We start from the raw sequence: 17,066 nt of genomic DNA, 5'->3' as shown, positions 1-17,066 counted from the left end.
GTACATTGGCTAAAGTCCAAGCCGGAGCCAGACTTCATGCAAAATCTTTCCCAGCCACTCAAGTGAAGAAGAGAGTGACTGGAGACAACCTTGCCGCAATTCTCTTAAGCGAAGCCCCTCTAAACCTACTGAAGTCCAGGCCAGAGCTAGACTTCATTACAACCCCTCCCGGTCGTTCAAGCAAGGAAGAGAGCGACCAGGGGAAAACACCCCTGTAATTCATGGAGGCAGAGCGCCTCGCTAATTCACGAAATCCGCAAAGGAGGCGGATTGTGCACACCTCCCATTCCTGGCCGCACAGGGGAAGGAAGGTGCATCCAGGTGTGATCCTTGTATTTCTCGGAGGCAAAGCTCCTCGCTAATGCAACATGTTTGTGCAGGAGCCGGGCTAATTATTTCCGATTCCCAGCCACTTGAGTGAGGGAGGGAGCGACCAGCGAAAAGATACCGATTTACCTCGTGCGGACACACATCAACATTCTTTTCAACAACCCTGTGCCGGTGAGATCTCTTCGTGGTGCATACTCAAGAGCATTGACCCTGTTACTTTGATGATTGCACTTTTGCTGGTTACATGGATAATTGCACTTTTGCCGGTTACATGGATAATTGCACTTTTGCCGGTTACATGGATAATTGCACTTTTGCCGGTTACATGGATAATTGCACTTTTGCCGATTAAGTTTCACTGCAAGTGAACTTCTGTTTCCTTTTCTTTGTCTCCTTCACACTCATGGCAACCATCGGCCCGCATATGTGAAACTGTTTTATTTTTCATTATAAGTTTGTGGCAAGAAAAGTCCGGTTGGGAGTTTACAACGCTAATAGCTCTAACATGAGCAAACGCGATACCCATTGCATTACAAATGCTTGTTTGTATTCGTGGTTCGGTTGATTTTGCTACAATTCTTATAGGTTTTATCGAAGGGTATAGTTTTTTTTCTGCTGTAAAAATAAATACATTCTGCAGACTATATGTTAAAAGTTTTACTGTATGGGCTTCTTCGCATGACTCCTACTTTAGAGCTACCTCCTGATAGTGCTTATCTTTAAAGAAAATCCCTTCCTTCATTGCCTTAAGCCTCATTCTGGATATCTGAGAATCAACCGATGATCCTTCTGTGATCGTTTTTCGTGTCGTTTTACTCTTTTTACCAATACGTTGTGCATTTTAAATTGTCCTTTGGCAGGAACACGTTCTGATTGTTCTTACTGCTGTGATTTATGGCAAGGGTATACGTTGACCCAATTCGTTATATACTGTATGACAAAGTTCTTGTTTTTTATTAGGTTCTAAATATTTATTTCATCAGTATGTCTTTCTTCATCGTTAAAGCAGACATTTTGTTTGAATTGAATAAAGACAATCTGCATTTTAAACATGGCAAAATTCTAGAAACCTTTTATTTTGTAGTTTTTACAGAACATAAAGGATAATGGGTCTATTGCTCAAATTCTGTGTTTCCCGTGTCTAATGAACTTGGGATAGCTTTTCCCTTTATGTTCTTTCACCAAAGATATGATTACCACTAAATTCTTCCTGGGTGCTCTGTTGTCCAGTTTCAATAATAAAGTGGTATAAAATGTTTATTTTGCTGTCGTAGTTTTTGCTTGGACAAACCTCTAACGAAGTTCAGCCTTTACTCAAGCGCCTTTTGTAGAGTTAAACCTTTTCTTTGGTAGGCTCATCCTTTTGATGGGCAGAGCTTTGTGCTCTTTTCAAATAAGCCTTCCTTTTCACCAAAGATCCCAAGTTGAGAAACTGGTATTTACATTCCTTCAGCAATTGCTTTCAAACGTGGATATCTTATATAGGCTCAGGTAACATATTCTTTGTCTCCTCAGCATGGGATGCCCATTCTGTCTGTTAAGATTGAAACATTTTAAAATGGCTACTGGCGTTTGAACTAAAATCAGGAGCAGGAAAAGCACATTAGGTGGTGATAATCCACAAATTTCTACTGTGTTACTGCATACATAAAGTACAGAAAAGTAAGCAAATTGGAGTACCTAGTGATGGGATGCTAAACAGACTCATTTAAACTGATGAGTTTAATGAATATACTTAACTGCTTCTGATTATAGAGGTTATGCACACTAAAGGGCTTATGTCAGATGCGAGTTACATTACCTTACTGGAATCAGTATTTTAAAACCCAACAGTATATTCACAACTAGCACGTTGTTCAATGTTATTGACATTCAAAGACTTAGAATGCATGACCTTGGGCTAGCGCAATAGTGGTGCTTACCTTCATGTTATATTCTTAGAAAAAAGGTAATTTGTGTTGTTGTCCCAGAACTGGACCAGAATATTGTATTGGGAGAATAGAAGGTCCTTTTATGGGAGTTGCTGCTATCATCCAAAACTAGTTTTGTGCAAACCTTTCTTATCAATTGTTCTAGAGAATTCGAGCCTGGATTTCACTTCGTGGAGAAAACATTTTAATTCCTCAAAGCTAAAAAAAAGGGTCTGTGAATCTGTGTTGCTCCACTGCCCTTCCACACTGGGATGTTGCTCTATGCAGACAGGTTTGGTAGTTACCAAGTGCTTGGGGAATGATGTACAATGGGGACTTCTCGCTGGAAGAATATGACTTCATTATCTTTCATTATCTATACTGGTGTTGAAGGGTGAGCACGACCTTTTACACTGTGGAGCCAACTGTGGTTGTTGCTTCATTACATTATTAAAGCTAACCACCTTCTTCTCTTCCAACAGGTGAGGCAAGGCAGGGTAACCAGACAAGGGAAGTTTAAACCGAACAGCCTGGCCTACCGTACAAAGACTGGCTCTGTTCTTATGCACAAATCAACCATTAATAGGCAAGTTCTTTAATATGTCATTTGGTCTTTTCTGCACTATTTTTTGTATTGCCCATGTTTTTCAACAAACTGTTTTTTACTGTATGTTTCGTAGTGGTAACATGCTTCAAGACAAGCTACTAGTCTTACAACGGCGTAACAAGAGCTGGGGTGCACCTTCCTTAACACACGAAAGCTGTTCTGGTGTCATGGTCAAGGAGGCAGCTTTGTGTGTCAAAAGAGCTAATCCCACAAAAACGTAAGGTGCCTAAACTAAACTGTTTCAGACAAGTGGAAGACGCTGTTCCACTGATCATCATGGCTTGGATTTGTTTGTTAAAATCGATAAGCCAGTTTCATTGAACATTTCAGTATCTGAAGAACAAGACAAACCAGCTCCCTTTTCTCCTTCCCTGTTTCTAGCTTGCAGTGCTGCCTGGAAAGATTGCACAAGGTTTCCCACCAACGCAGGCTCCTCAACAACTTCATCTAAGCAGTTTCAACTACATTACATAATGAAGAGGAAAGGGTGCCCTTATCAGAAATATTTGATGAGGAAATTGTATCTATTTTGTTCCCTGTATTTTGAAATTTGGAACATGCATAGACTCTAAAAGAGTGCTCTTGTTGAAGTGTCATGACTTGGAAATATATGCTACGTGGTCCCCTCAGTTTAAGGACTACATTTTTGGGGCCACAGCTGTCTTAATGCATGGTACACCATAGCTGCAAACCGGCTCCTTGTCTTGAGGGGTCTCCCTGATTTATCCATTTATGTAGCGTTTCCTATTCTGCAGGCTGATCATTGCGAATCCACACCTAATAAGGAAAAGCATAACACAATTCCCAGATTTCAGGACTGACCAAAACTGGCTTTCCTGACATGGAGCCAGTTGGTAGCTGATAGTGCTGGTGAAGGAGGGAATGTCTGATTTTCAATACTATGCTTAAAGTTACACCTGACCCTGGCTAGGAGACTGGTAACTAGAGGTATATCATAGCCCAGATACATGCAGGGGGGGCCTAGAAATAGGTGAGACTGGCAGTAGAGAGAGGAGAGACAGTTGTGAGTAAAAAGGCGCTTGAAAGATGAGAGATATATAATGACGATAAGAGGGCTGCAAAGAGAGAGCAGTAGAAGTGTAGGGAGTAGGAAGCAATGCATGGCAGAGGGGTATTTCATGAAGGAGTAGTGATGGGAAAGGTGCAAGCTGGATGGTAAAATACGTTAGCTACTGTTGGACTTTTTGCCTTACGCAGGGGCATCCACAGTCTTTTTGCCTCCTTCCTCCTGGTTTTTCTGACCTCTCGCTGTTGGCTCTAGGACTCTGAGCACTTTATCACTGCTGACCAGTGCTAAAGTGCAGGTGCTCTCCCATCTAAAGTTGGTATGATTGGCTTATACCTAATTGGCATATTTAATTTACCTATAAGTCCCTTGTACAGTGGTATCTCTATACCCAGGGCCTGTAAATTAAATACTACTAGTGGGCCTGCAGTGCTGCTTGCGTCACCCACTGAAGTAGACTTTCAAACCTGTTTCAGGCCTGCTAGCGCAGGGCCTGTGTGCGCAGTTTTCTGCCACAGGGACCTGGCATCTAAACCTAACTTGCCAGGCCCAGGACTCCCCTTTTACTACATGTAAGTCAACCCTAAGGTACGCCCTAGCTAGCCTTATGGGCAGGGTGCCATGTATGTAGAAAGGCAGGACATGTGCCATATTGCATGGCCTGTCCTGGTAGTGACAAACAGCCTAACTTGGTGTCTCACTGCTGTGAGTGCTCCTTCTCATAGGATTGCATTAGAAATGCCCTGTATTATGTGTAAGGGGTATTGTCTGATTTATGAGGGGTAGCGTAGGCGTGTTTGGTATGGTTGTGATGGTGATAATAAATGCTGCTTACTGGTGTGGGTGTATTTTTTATTACTATCACAGAAATTCCACTTTTAGAAAGTGCGCATTTATCTGTGCTTATGACTCTGGTGTTTTGCAGCTCGACTCCAATCCACATCTGGGCAGAGTGACAGTTGGGGCTTTGTGCATACTTTTCAGACAACCTGTACACAGGGAGGGTGGAGGTGTCACAGAGGTGCATCTGCATACTGAATAGTCTTCCTGGGCTGAGAGAAGGGAGAGGCGTACACACCTGCATTTGTAAAGACTGTGCCCTGGCCTCACACAATAGGGTCGTTAACCCCCCACTGATGTTTGGAGCCTGTGCTGAAAGGAGAGAGGGGGCACTCCCAGAACCAGTTGTAACTGGCTGGAACCTCCTCTCCCTACCATTGTAAAACACTGTAAGAACTGACTATAAGTACAGAGGAATTTTCCCCACAATTTAGAGACTCTTGGAATCATCTTGGAACTGGACACCAAAGGCTGAAAGGACTCACCAGGAACCGCCATGGACTGCTGCTGTTGTGCTGTGCTGACCTGTGACCTGCCTGGTCACTGTGAAGGACTTGCCACTTGCTGCCTTTCCCTTGTGCTGGCCTGTAACTGGGCCCTTCACCTGAGGACCTTGTCTTAAGATTATTCTCCCCAGGGGCAGGGTGCTGTGGCCCCTGACCCCTGCATCCATTTCTTCACGAGGCGTGACTGCCATAGCGCTGATTGCAGCGCGCTTATGGAGCCGTGGGAGCTCATCGGCTCCTTGCTGCATTGTGCCCCTTTAAATAAGATCACTGCAGCAGCCCGGGAAGCTGGAAGAACACTTGCGCACCGCATCGCGTGCAGGCGAGTGTCTGCTCGGGCCCCAGGAGGGGTCTGATCTTCTTGTGGCTTCACGGCAGGACCAGGAAAAGGCGCGGGGGAGTGCCCCCTTCCCCCTGGCCTCTGCGTTAGGAGCAGGACGCTCCTTTTCTGCTGTTAGGTAAAACGGGCATTATTGTGCCCGCCCCCTCCCCCCAGCTTGGTGGAAGGGCCAGTGGAGGCCCGGGGGGCCCCCCAGAGATCCCGGGTCCCGGGAGGGGCCTGTCATTAAACCGGAGGGGGTGCGTGGTGCCCCCCCTCCTGCCCTTAGTTGTTTTTGCTTGCTTTGGCCCCCCTCGTGAGGGCCGGTTGAGGCCCTGGGGGGCCCCCAGTAATCACGGTCCCCAGAGGGGCCTGTCTATAAAAGAGAGGAGGTGCATGTCGCCCTCCTCTGACCCCAGAGTATAAGGCAGGCCCCCGTTTTGCGCATAGGAGCGCCGGGAGCCCCATTGTTCGCATTCTAGGCACTGGAGGTGCCTTCATCCAACCAGGTACTGTTTAAAGGACCAATATAGTTGCAATCCAAAGTTCTTTCTACAGACTTTTGTTTGATTCATATATTACCTACCTGCGTTTGATGTTTTTACATATGTGTATGCAAATGTTCCTTTTATGGACATGCTTGCTAATATGTTTTTCTAACTTGCCATATGTTTTCTAATGTTCCTACTATGGGCATTTTATGATATTCTTATGACAAGTGCTGTGATGTAATAAAGTGTTTTCCTGACTACTGCTTATGTTGCAGAATACTGAGTAACCTGTGTGTAATGTGACTACTGCTAGGTTGCAGAGTAACTAATGTGTAACGTTCTGACAACTGCTAAGGTAGCAGGATAGTACTGATATGTGATGTTTGGTCTGATAATTGCCTTGTGTACAATACAGTATATTTTCATATAATCTGGTGTTGTGTTTCCTTTGTGGTGGGGATATTGCGTCACGTGTGTTGTGTGTGTTGTGCAAACGCTTTACACATTGCCTCTGGATTAAGCCGGACTGCTCGAGCCAAGCTACCAAGGGGGTGAGCAGGGGTTATCTTGGACGTGTAACTCCCTTGCCCTGATTAGAGTGGGTAAGTTCTGCCTGGCTGAGGTGCATACCCTAGCCAACCAGAAACCCCATGTTCGATGGCATCTGTCGCTGTAGATACACATGTTCTGCATAGCTCGCCATCTGGTGTTGGGTCGGAGTGTTACAAGTTGTTTTTCTTCGAAGAAGTCTTTCGAGTCACGGGACCGAGTGACTCCTCCTTCTGTCTCCATTGCGCATGGGCGTCGACTCCATCTTCGATTGTTTTCTTTCTGCCATCGGGTTCGGACGTGTTCCTGTCGCTCCGAGTTTCGGAACGGAAAGTTAGTAGATTTCGGAAGATTTTCGTCGGTATTTTTGCGTTCGGGATCGGTGTAGTTAGATTCAACACCGCATCGAAGATCGACGCGCTCCGGTGCCCTTCTTGGTACTTTTCGATCCCCCGTCGGGGCCTGGTCGGCCCGACCGCGTGTCCAACACCGCCGATGGAACGGACCCCGTTCCGTTTTTGTCCCAAATGCCACAACAAATACCCGTATACAGACCAACATTTGGTCTGTAACCTGTGCCTGTCATCTGAGCACAGTGAGGAGACTTGCGAAGCCTGTCGCGCGTTCCGGTCCCGAAAGACACTCCGTGACCGTCGAGCCAGGAGACTTCAGATGGCGTCCACGCCGACAGCGCACCGAGAGTTCCAGGAACAAGAGGAAGAAGAAACCTTTTCGATCCACGAATCGGACTCCGAGGAATTCGATGATCAAAGAACCGTGAGTAAGACGTCGAAAATAACACATAAGAAAAGTGACAAGGCCCAGGGGACGCCACTGCCACCAGGCCATGGCTCCACCCATAAGTTCGGTGACCGACCATCGGCACCGAAAAAGGCCCAAACAGTGCCGAGATCGTCCGACTCCGGTCGAGACACCGGCACGCAGCCTTCTCGGGATCGAGAAAGTGCTGGAGAGAAGCAACGACACCGAGATAGCGGTGTAGAAACGGCTCGACGCCGAGACAGCGGCACTGACGAAGATCGACGCCGAGAGGTTTCGACTCGAAAAAAGCCACCTCGGAGCCGAAAAAAGATACAGGCAGGGTTTCGGTGCCGAAACAACCCGTAACCGACCCAGGTCCAGGCTCTTATACAGAGGAGCAATCACTGTCCTCTCAGATGCGAAAGCATAGGTTTGAGGAAGAGCTGCAATCCACCGAAGTGGACCATACGCAAAAACGTATTTTCATACAGCAGGGAACAGGAAAAATAAGTACCCTTCCCCCTATTAGGAGAAAAAGGAGACTGGAGTTTAAAACAGACCAGGCGCCACAAACAAAGATGGTGAAAAAGGTGACTCCGCCACCCTCTCCTCCACCTGTAATTAACGTCTCACCAACGCAAACTCCGTCACATTCCCCGGCTCACACCACCATAAGCCAAGGTGACCAAGATCAAGACGCTTGGGACTTATATGACGCCCCAGTGTCGGACAACAGTCCGGAGGCATATCCAACAAAGCCCTCACCACCTGAAGACAGCACAGCATATTCTCAAGTGGTGGCTAGAGCAGCACAATTCCACAACGTAAACCTCCACTCAGAACAAGTCGAGGATGACTTTTTATTCAACACCCTCTCCTCCACCCACAGCTCCTACCAAAGCCTGCCTATGCTGCCAGGTATGCTTCGGCACGCAAAGGAAATCTTCAAGGAGCCGGTCAAAAGTAGGGCAATAACGCCAAGGGTGGAAAAGAAATATAAAGCACCTCCTACAGACCCTGTTTTCATCACCACACAGCTGCCACCAGATTCCGTCGTAGTGGGAGCTGCTCGGAAAAGAGCCAACTCCCTCACATCTGGGGACGCACCACCCCCAGATAAAGAGAGCCGCAAGTTCGATGCAGCTGGGAAAAGGGTCGCAGTACAAGCTGCAAACCAGTGGCGCATCGCTAACTCTCAAGCACTACTTGCGCGCTATGACAGAGCCCATTGGGATGAGATGCAACACCTCATCGAGCATCTACCCAAGGAACTTCAAAAAAGGGCAAAGCAGGTGGTTGAGGAAGGACAGAACATATCAAATAACCAGATACGATCTTCTATGGACGCAGCAGACACAGCTGCAAGAACAATTAATACATCTGTGACCATTAGATGGCACGCATGGCTAAGAACGTCTGGGTTCAAACCAGAGATACAGCAGGCAGTGCTCAATATGCCATTCAACGAAAAACAACTGTTCGGACCAGAAGTGGACACGGCAATCGAAAAACTTAAAAAAGACACTGACACTGCTAAAGCCATGGGCGCACTCTACTCCCCGCAGAGCAGAGGAACCTACAGCACCTTCCGCAAGACACCCTTTAGAGGGGGGTTTCGGGGTCAGGCCATACAAGCCAGCACCTCGCAGGCAACACCGTCCAGCTACCAGGGACAGTACAGGGGAGGCTTTCGGGGCCAATACAGAGGAGGGCAATTCCCTAGGAATAGAGGAAAATTTCAAAGCCCCAAAACCCCTACAACCAAGCAGTGACTCAGATGTCACTCACCCCCTCCACACAACACCAGTGGGGGGAAGAATAGGTCATTATTACAAAGCATGGGAGGAAATAACTACAGACACTTGGGTCTTAGCAATTATCCAACATGGTTATTGCATAGAATTCCTACAATTCCCTCCAAACATACCACCAAAAGCACAGAAATTGTCAAAACAACATTCCGACCTTCTGGAAATAGAAGTTCAAGCACTATTGCAAAAGAATGCAATCGAATTAGTACCAAACACACAAACAAACACAGGAGTCTATTCACTGTACTTCTTAATACCCAAAAAGGACAAAACACTGAGACCAATCCTAGACCTCAGAATACTAAACACCTACATCAAATCAGACCACTTTCACATGGTCACGCTACAAGAGGTGTTACCATTGCTAAAACTACAGGACTACATGACAACCTTAGACCTCAAAGACGCGTATTTCCATATACCAATACATCCATCTCACAGAAAATACCTACGGTTCGTATTCAAAGGAATACATTACCAATTCAAAGTATTGCCTTTTGGTTTAACAACCGCACCAAGAGTCTTTACAAAATGTCTAGCAGTAGTGGCTGCACACATCAGAAGGCAGCAAATACATGTATTCCCGTATCTAGACGATTGGCTAATCAAAACCAATTCACTAACAAAGTGCTTACAACACACAAATCAAATCATACAAACCCTCTACAAACTAGGTTTCACCGTCAACTTTGCAAAATCCAACATTTTGCCGTGCAAAATACAACAATACCTGGGAGCCATAATAGACACAACAAAAGGAGTAGCCACTCCAAGTCCACAAAGAATTCAAAATTTCAACAAGATCATACAACGCATGTATCCAACACAAACAATACAAGCAAAGATGATATTACAACTCCTAGGCATGATGTCTTCATGCATAGCCATTGTCCCGAACGCAAGACTACACATGAGGCCCTTACAACAGTGCCTAGCATCACAATGGTCACAAGCACAGGATCACCTTCTAGATCTGGTGTTGATAGACCGCCAAACTTACCTCTCGCTTCTATGGTGGAACAGTATAAATTTAAACAAAGGGCGGCCATTCCAAGACCCAGTGCCACAATACGTAATAACAACAGATGCCTCCATGACAGGGTGGGGAGCACACCTCGATCAACACAGCATACAAGGACAATGGAACGTACATCAAACAAAACTGCATATAAATCACCTAGAAATGCTAGCAGTTTTTCACGCATTGCGGGCTTTCCAAACAATTATAACTCACAAATACATTCTTGTCAAAACAGACAACATGACAACTATGTATTATCTAAACAAACAGGGGGGGACACACTCAACGCAGTTGAGTCTTCTAGCACAGAAAATATGGCGATGGGCAATTCACAACCACATTCGCCTAATAGCGCAGTTTATTCCAGGGATCCAGAATCAACTTGCAGACAATCTCTCTCGAGATCACCAACAAGTCCACGAATGGGAAATTCACCCCCAAGTTCTAAACACTTACTTCAGACTCTGGGGAACACCTCAAATAGACTTGTTTGCAACAAGAGAGAACGCAAAATGCCAAAACTTTGCATCCAGATACCCACACAGGCAGTCCCAAGGCAATGCCCTATGGATGAACTGGTCAGGGATATTTGCCTACGCTTTTCCTCCTCTCCCTCTCCTTCCTTATCTGGTAAACAAATTGAGTCAAAACAAACTCAAACTCATTTTAATAGCACCAACTTGGGCAAGGCAACCCTGGTACACAACACTGCTAGACCTATCAGTAGTACCCCACATCAAATTGCCCAACAGGCCGGATCTGTTAACACAACACAACCAACAGATCAGACATCCAGATCCAGCATCGCTGAATCTAGCAATCTGGCTCCTGAAATCCTAGAATTCGGACACTTACAACTTACCCAAGAATGTATGGAAGTCATAAAGCAAGCCAGAAGGCCGTCCACTAGGCACTGCTATGCAAGTAAATGGAAGAGGTTTGTCTGCTACTGCCATCATAATCAGATCCAACCTATACACGCAACTCCAAAGGATGTAGTGGGTTACTTGCTTCACTTACACAAATCTAGCCTAGCCTTCTCTTCCATTAAAATACACCTTGCGGCAATATCTGCATACCTGCAGACTACCTATTCAACTTCCCTATATAGGATACCAGTCATTAAAGCATTCATGGAAGGGCTTAAAAGAATTATACCACCAAGAACACCACCTGTTCCTTCATGGAACTTAAATGTTGTCTTAACAAGACTCATGGGTCCACCTTTTGAACCCATGCACTCTTGCGAAATACAGTTCCTCACCTGGAAGGTTGCATTTCTCATCGCCATTACATCTCTAAGAAGAGTAAGCGAAATTCAGGCGTTAACAATACAAGAACCTTTTATACAACTACACAAAAATAAAGTCGTCCTAAGGACTAATCCTAAATTTTTACCAAAGGTTATTTCACCGTTCCACCTAAATCAAACAGTGGAACTACCAGTGTTCTTTCCACAGCCAGATTCCGTAGCTGAGAGGGCACTACATACATTAGATGTCAAAAGAGCATTAATGTACTACATTGACAGAACGAAAAACATCAGAAAGACTAAACAACTATTTATTGCATTCCAAAAACCTCATGCAGGAAACCCAATATCAAAACAGGTATAGCCAGATGGCTAGTTAAATGCATCCAAATCTGCTACCTTAAAGCAAAACGACAACTGCCCATTACACCAAGGGCACACTCAACCACAAAAAAAGGTGCTACCATGGCCTTTCTAGGAAACATCCCAATGCAAGAAATATGTAAGGCAGCCACATGGTCTACGCCACACACGTTCACCAAGCACTACTGTGTAGACGTGCTATCCGCACAGCAAGCCACAGTAGGTCAAGCCGTGTTAAGAAGGTTATTTCAAACCACTTCCATTCCTACAGGCTGAACCACCGCTTTTGGGGAGATAACTGCTTACTAGTCTATGCAGAACATGTGTATCTACAGCGACAGATGCCATCGAACTGAAAATGTCACTTACCCAGTGTACATCTGTTCGTGGCATCAGTCGCTGGAGATTCACATGTGCCCACCCACCTCCCCGGGAGCCTGTAGCAATTCGGAAGTTAGCTTCAACTTTGTATATTTTTATATATATTATTTTAACCTTAAATAGGTACATACTTAGTCACTCCATCGCATGGGCACTATTACTACAACACAACTCCTACCTCACCCTCTGCGGGGAAAACAATCGAAGATGGAGTCGACGCCCATGCGCAATGGAGACAGAAGGAGGAGTCACTCGGTCCCGTGACTCGAAAGACTTCTTCGAAGAAAAACAACTTGTAACACTCCGACCCAACACCAGATGGCGAGCTATGCAGAACATGTGAATCTCCAGCGACTGATGCCACGAACAGATGTACACTGGGTAAGTGACATTTTCATTCTAACAGCTACTTAAATATAAATACCACTGCTGCATCTTTCCAGGCAGCACACTGGGTCAAGAACATTTGGAGTAGCTCTTAATTTTGGGTAGGTGGCATCATGGCTCCCACTCCACACTAATTCTTCCCTGATGTGACATCATTGAGCTCTACCACCCCAGTGCTCTGACGCTAGTGGATTTTTGTTTATGTGCTTTCCGGAGTTGGGGTATATTTCAACTAGTTCCAAAACAATTGTCTGCAGTGCTTTCCGAGCAGTGGCAAGCACCTTGCCACCTGCCTCGGCTTCGGACCTTGAATACACCAGATGCCCTCTTTTGGTGGTGGCTTTTCCTGCAACGAGGAGGGTCATGGAGGGTGCTTCTTTCATATCTGTAGATTTCAATGAGTAACTTAGTCAGTGCCCTGTCATTCCCCATTCCTGGGAAAGATATGGAGATTTGTTTCTGAAGATTTCTTTCAGTTCCATTCCAAGTTGAGTACCTATTAAGTGGCAGACTCCTCTTCATCTGAGCCTCAGTTCTTAAAGTTGGCGGGCCTGTTCCCCAACTGTGACCCAAACATTTTCCTCAGATCTCTTTCCTAACTTTGTGGGCATGATTGTGATACTGGTGCCTGGCTCCGTTCTGCTTGGTGTCTGGGACTGCTAGATTCACTCCGGTCAGTACACCCACCTAAGTGACAGCTTTCACCCAGACTTTGTTGACTGTGTTGCACACTCTGCTGACTAACTCTGGTGTGTCCACAGGCCCTAAAGCACTTGCAGGACCTTCCTGAGTCTGCTTGCAGCCCAGACACCAGTGCTAGTTCACCCTACTGCTACTTCTGACATCATTCTAGCTTAAACATCCTCTATTTTGCACCTGAAGACATTCCCTCTAGTTTTGAGGTAAATACCAGTACTGATGTAGCCAACAGCTTAATTCTCAGAACTGTCTGGAGTTAGTCTGAGTTTTAATTAATTAGAACACACAGGGTAGGTCTGCTGTGGACTTCCTAAAAGTCCATGCTACAGTTTCCACCAAGGGCTCTGAGGTCCAGAAACACAGTACCCCAGTGAATTAAATGTTAACTTAAGGTTTCCTCTGACTGTTTCTCAGCAGTCCCCTCAAAGGATGTTCTCTCTTCTAAGGTGGTGTTAGGTAAAGTGGTGGGGGTCCTAGGTTTTCCCCTTGCCAGCTGCAGAGATTAAAACACATTTTGTGACTTTCTCCCAGTTCTAGCTGCTCCATATTTGAGCACTTTGATGAGGCTATGTTAGACTTTATCAATCCTGTTGGGGTTAAATGAGCTGCTGTACGGACCATTCACTGTCCGGTTGTTCATCATTGCCCTGCTACAAATGACCCATTACTTTTGTCCTCTAATCCAAGGGAGTTAGTAGAGGCCCCTTTTTCACCCCCTCCATTTCAGACAGTTTAGTGGATTTCTTCAGTAGCAAAGAAGTTTTCTGTGTGAAGCATGGCCCATCATTCCTGCAACTACAAATGCCTGTTGATTTCCCTTGCAGCCTCGAAAAATCATAAAAATATTGCTAGACCTGAATGTCCGTTAACTTGAATAATCTATCCAACTTAACTGTAATGTACGTAACCCGTGAACTTGTCTCAAATTGTGTGACAATTGGCAGATACTTTATTTTACAGACTTGCCTTTTTCTTCATTCTCACATATGCATGCACCTTCAAATATGTGAGTTTAACATTTCTGCCGTACAAAACTCTTTTGGTTGGTTGAAAAGACTAATGTTTGCTCCATGTGTAATAAGAATCTAGCCCACATATAGGGCACAGGTGATCCCTGACTTGCCTCTCATTTTACTAATAACATTGCCATCATGGCAGGGGCAGGAGTGTTTCTCACTGAATGTTTAACTTGTATTAAATATATTACTAATGCATGATGTGGTAGCGCACTGTCATTTACAGACAATACATTTCCACGAAATGGCCAAAAACCTTCCAAACACCTTGCAGATTTACTAATAAAACTATATAGTGTATTAACAATAATCTGTGAAAATGATGTTTCAGAAAACATATTTATAATTTGTTCATCACCAAGTTAAGTGTTTTGATTTGCTTTTCATCCTCTTAAAATATGTTTTCATCACAAAGTAGTACAAAAATGGACTTTCACAACTACTGAAATATATTTTGAAATGTTTGTACTGGTGACTTGTTAGCCATTTAAATGTGTGTTAGGAAAAACCTGGTACCTTACACCCTATAATTTCGCACTTCGTACAGCAGGTCAGACAGTTCACTTTACAGAATATTGGAACTCTGCAGTCAGAGAAGGAGAAGTAATCATAAACTGACTTCTGACCTCTGTCTCTCAACAAAGAGCAAATGTGCCAAGATAAAAACAAGATGTAAAGGCATCTTTATTGCTCCTCGCTTTGACTGAACAGAACACCTGCTCTTTGTCAACTCGCCAGAATGGGCGAATAGGCCCTAAATATAGCTCGACTTGATCAAATATGACTCGCAATAACGAGTAGGTGAAATTTCTTGAGGCATGCCATGTTCTTTGGTAAATGGCATAGTGATGGTTTCCTTTTACTGGACCATTTGACAGAACACTTTGCTGAAGTGGTTCAGGTGGCTTTGTGACCATTATACAACTTTTTATGACCAGTCTTGATAGCTTGGACTTGGTAGGAGGGTCTGTGGGCTCTTCTGTGCATCTTCATAAGCAAGATTGGATGTACGCCTTTGCCTTCGTAGAGATGTCCAGGCAAATGTTCTTACTTGTGGGTGAGGCCTTTGATGGTTGCCAACTTTTTAGTGAATATGCTTCCCTGGGCTTAGATGTCACCACGTAGAGAGGGCAAACTTGCTTTTTGAGTTTAGTACTTTCTACAGGCATGACTCTTAGGTGTCATTAGAAGTTCAAAAGCTTTACATGGCTGGGGACTTTGAGTCATTGCCAAAACTCCTGACTTGATCATCAGCTTTCCTGTGACTATGGTTTGGGGGGCAGGGGGGGAGTGCATGGTACGCTCCAGGACTACGGACACCAGGAGTGGCTGTTTTCCTTTTAATCATCCCCAACCTTTCCTGTCCGGCCAGTTTAATGCTTCTTCATGGAGGTCAAGTGCCTGAGGCAAAAGGTTTTTTTTTGTTTTTTTTTGCCTCTTTGCCTATATGGGCTGCTGGTACCTTTTGGCATGGAAGTTCTCACTTTTGCGATCTGTTTGTTGAACTACTTTTTTTTGTGCCTTTATGAAGATGCCACACAGAAGTTCCATAAAAGATGTACTGGAAGACGCTTTTTTCTATATTTTATTAAAGTTAAAGTTATCTCCTTAATTAGATTCCATTTAGCAGTTGCTTATGGCAGCATATTATCTGCAGGCAGCTGTGTTTTGGGATCCTAAGGTGATATTCCTTAAGAGCTTACGGGACCGCCACCAGTACACAGTGATCAAACAGTGAAAGTATTTCCTACGCTTTTTATACATCTAACAAGAATAGTTGTGAAACTAAGTGGTTAATCAGAAAATGTAATGTCTGATTTAGTCTTCAACGTACAACCAAGGTTTTGCACTTAGTTACACCACATATTCAAAACCTGGAGAGGAGGTTATTTCTTATTTGCTGATGATTCAGATCAGATTACCACGAGAGAAAATGCCCTTTGTAACTGATTAATGGCTTTTGAACTTTATTTCACCGAGAAGAATATTAGAATTAACATGTCTCAACCAATGGCGTCCCAAGCACTTTGTTGACCGCCTCTCAAACGTCTTTCCGCATACAATTTTTAAGATTAAACTGGTACTTGAGATGAAGGTGAACGACCTTCTTTTATCAGATTTGTAAAGAAACATTGACTTCAAATCTCTGACAGATCAGACTCCCTCTAATTGTAAATTAGCTTTTGTAACAGTCACAACTGACCATATACTCTCCAGATGTCACAACCTCACTTCTAGAACTACTATGGAGTCCACCTGCCCCCAAGTATTATGAAGTGCTTGTGCCTTTTTGGCAAATATCATATAACTGCTCTTCCCAATCTATTCTTTGAATATGGTAGGATTCCTTCATCTTTGGAAAGAGTCATAGTTAATATTTTTGTTGAAAACAAAAACAACCTGGATTGCACAATTTCTTCCAATTACTGTTCAATCTCTGTGTTGTCTTTTGGTGGCTGAAATTGCTGAAAGCTTTGTCAGGTCTCATCTCACTAAAATTGTGGAGGCTAACATATCCTGGATTATGCTAAACCCGACTTTCACACAAAGAACACTGAAACAGTTCTTTTTTCAGTAGCTGATCAGATTTGTACGATCCTAGTGCTGCAATTTTAATATTCATGATTTGTCTGCTGCCTTTGAAAGAGTGTTTCACCATACACTGATTAAACATTTGGATAGCGCTGAGATCAGAGGCTGGGCCCTTAAATGGCTATTTCTTTCTTTTAATGGACCACACTGAAGCATTATCATTGATTCTCTTACCTCAGACTTTAAAGGGGTAGAATGTGGAG

At 44.4% G+C, this 17,066-nt stretch overlaps 1 protein-coding gene across 2 annotated transcripts in view; it reads left to right on the top strand.

Moving 5' to 3' along the window:
* DHX30 (DExH-box helicase 30) overlaps positions 1-17,066 on the top strand; it is a 501,635-nt gene that overhangs the window by 451,684 nt on the left and 32,885 nt on the right. For both annotated transcript variants that reach the window (XM_069210866.1, XM_069210867.1), the window contains one exon: positions 2,723-2,826. In XM_069210866.1, coding sequence (XP_069066967.1) covers positions 2,723-2,826 — 104 coding nt within the window. The remainder of the gene's footprint in view (positions 1-2,722; positions 2,827-17,066) is intronic.

The sequence above is a fragment of the Pleurodeles waltl genome, chromosome 10 (genome assembly GCF_031143425.1).
Source record: "Pleurodeles waltl isolate 20211129_DDA chromosome 10, aPleWal1.hap1.20221129, whole genome shotgun sequence".
Classification (NCBI taxonomy): domain Eukaryota; kingdom Metazoa; phylum Chordata; class Amphibia; order Caudata; family Salamandridae; genus Pleurodeles; species Pleurodeles waltl.
The sequence above is the reverse complement of the archived record's forward strand: the minus strand, read 5'-3'. Positions and strand labels throughout refer to the sequence as shown.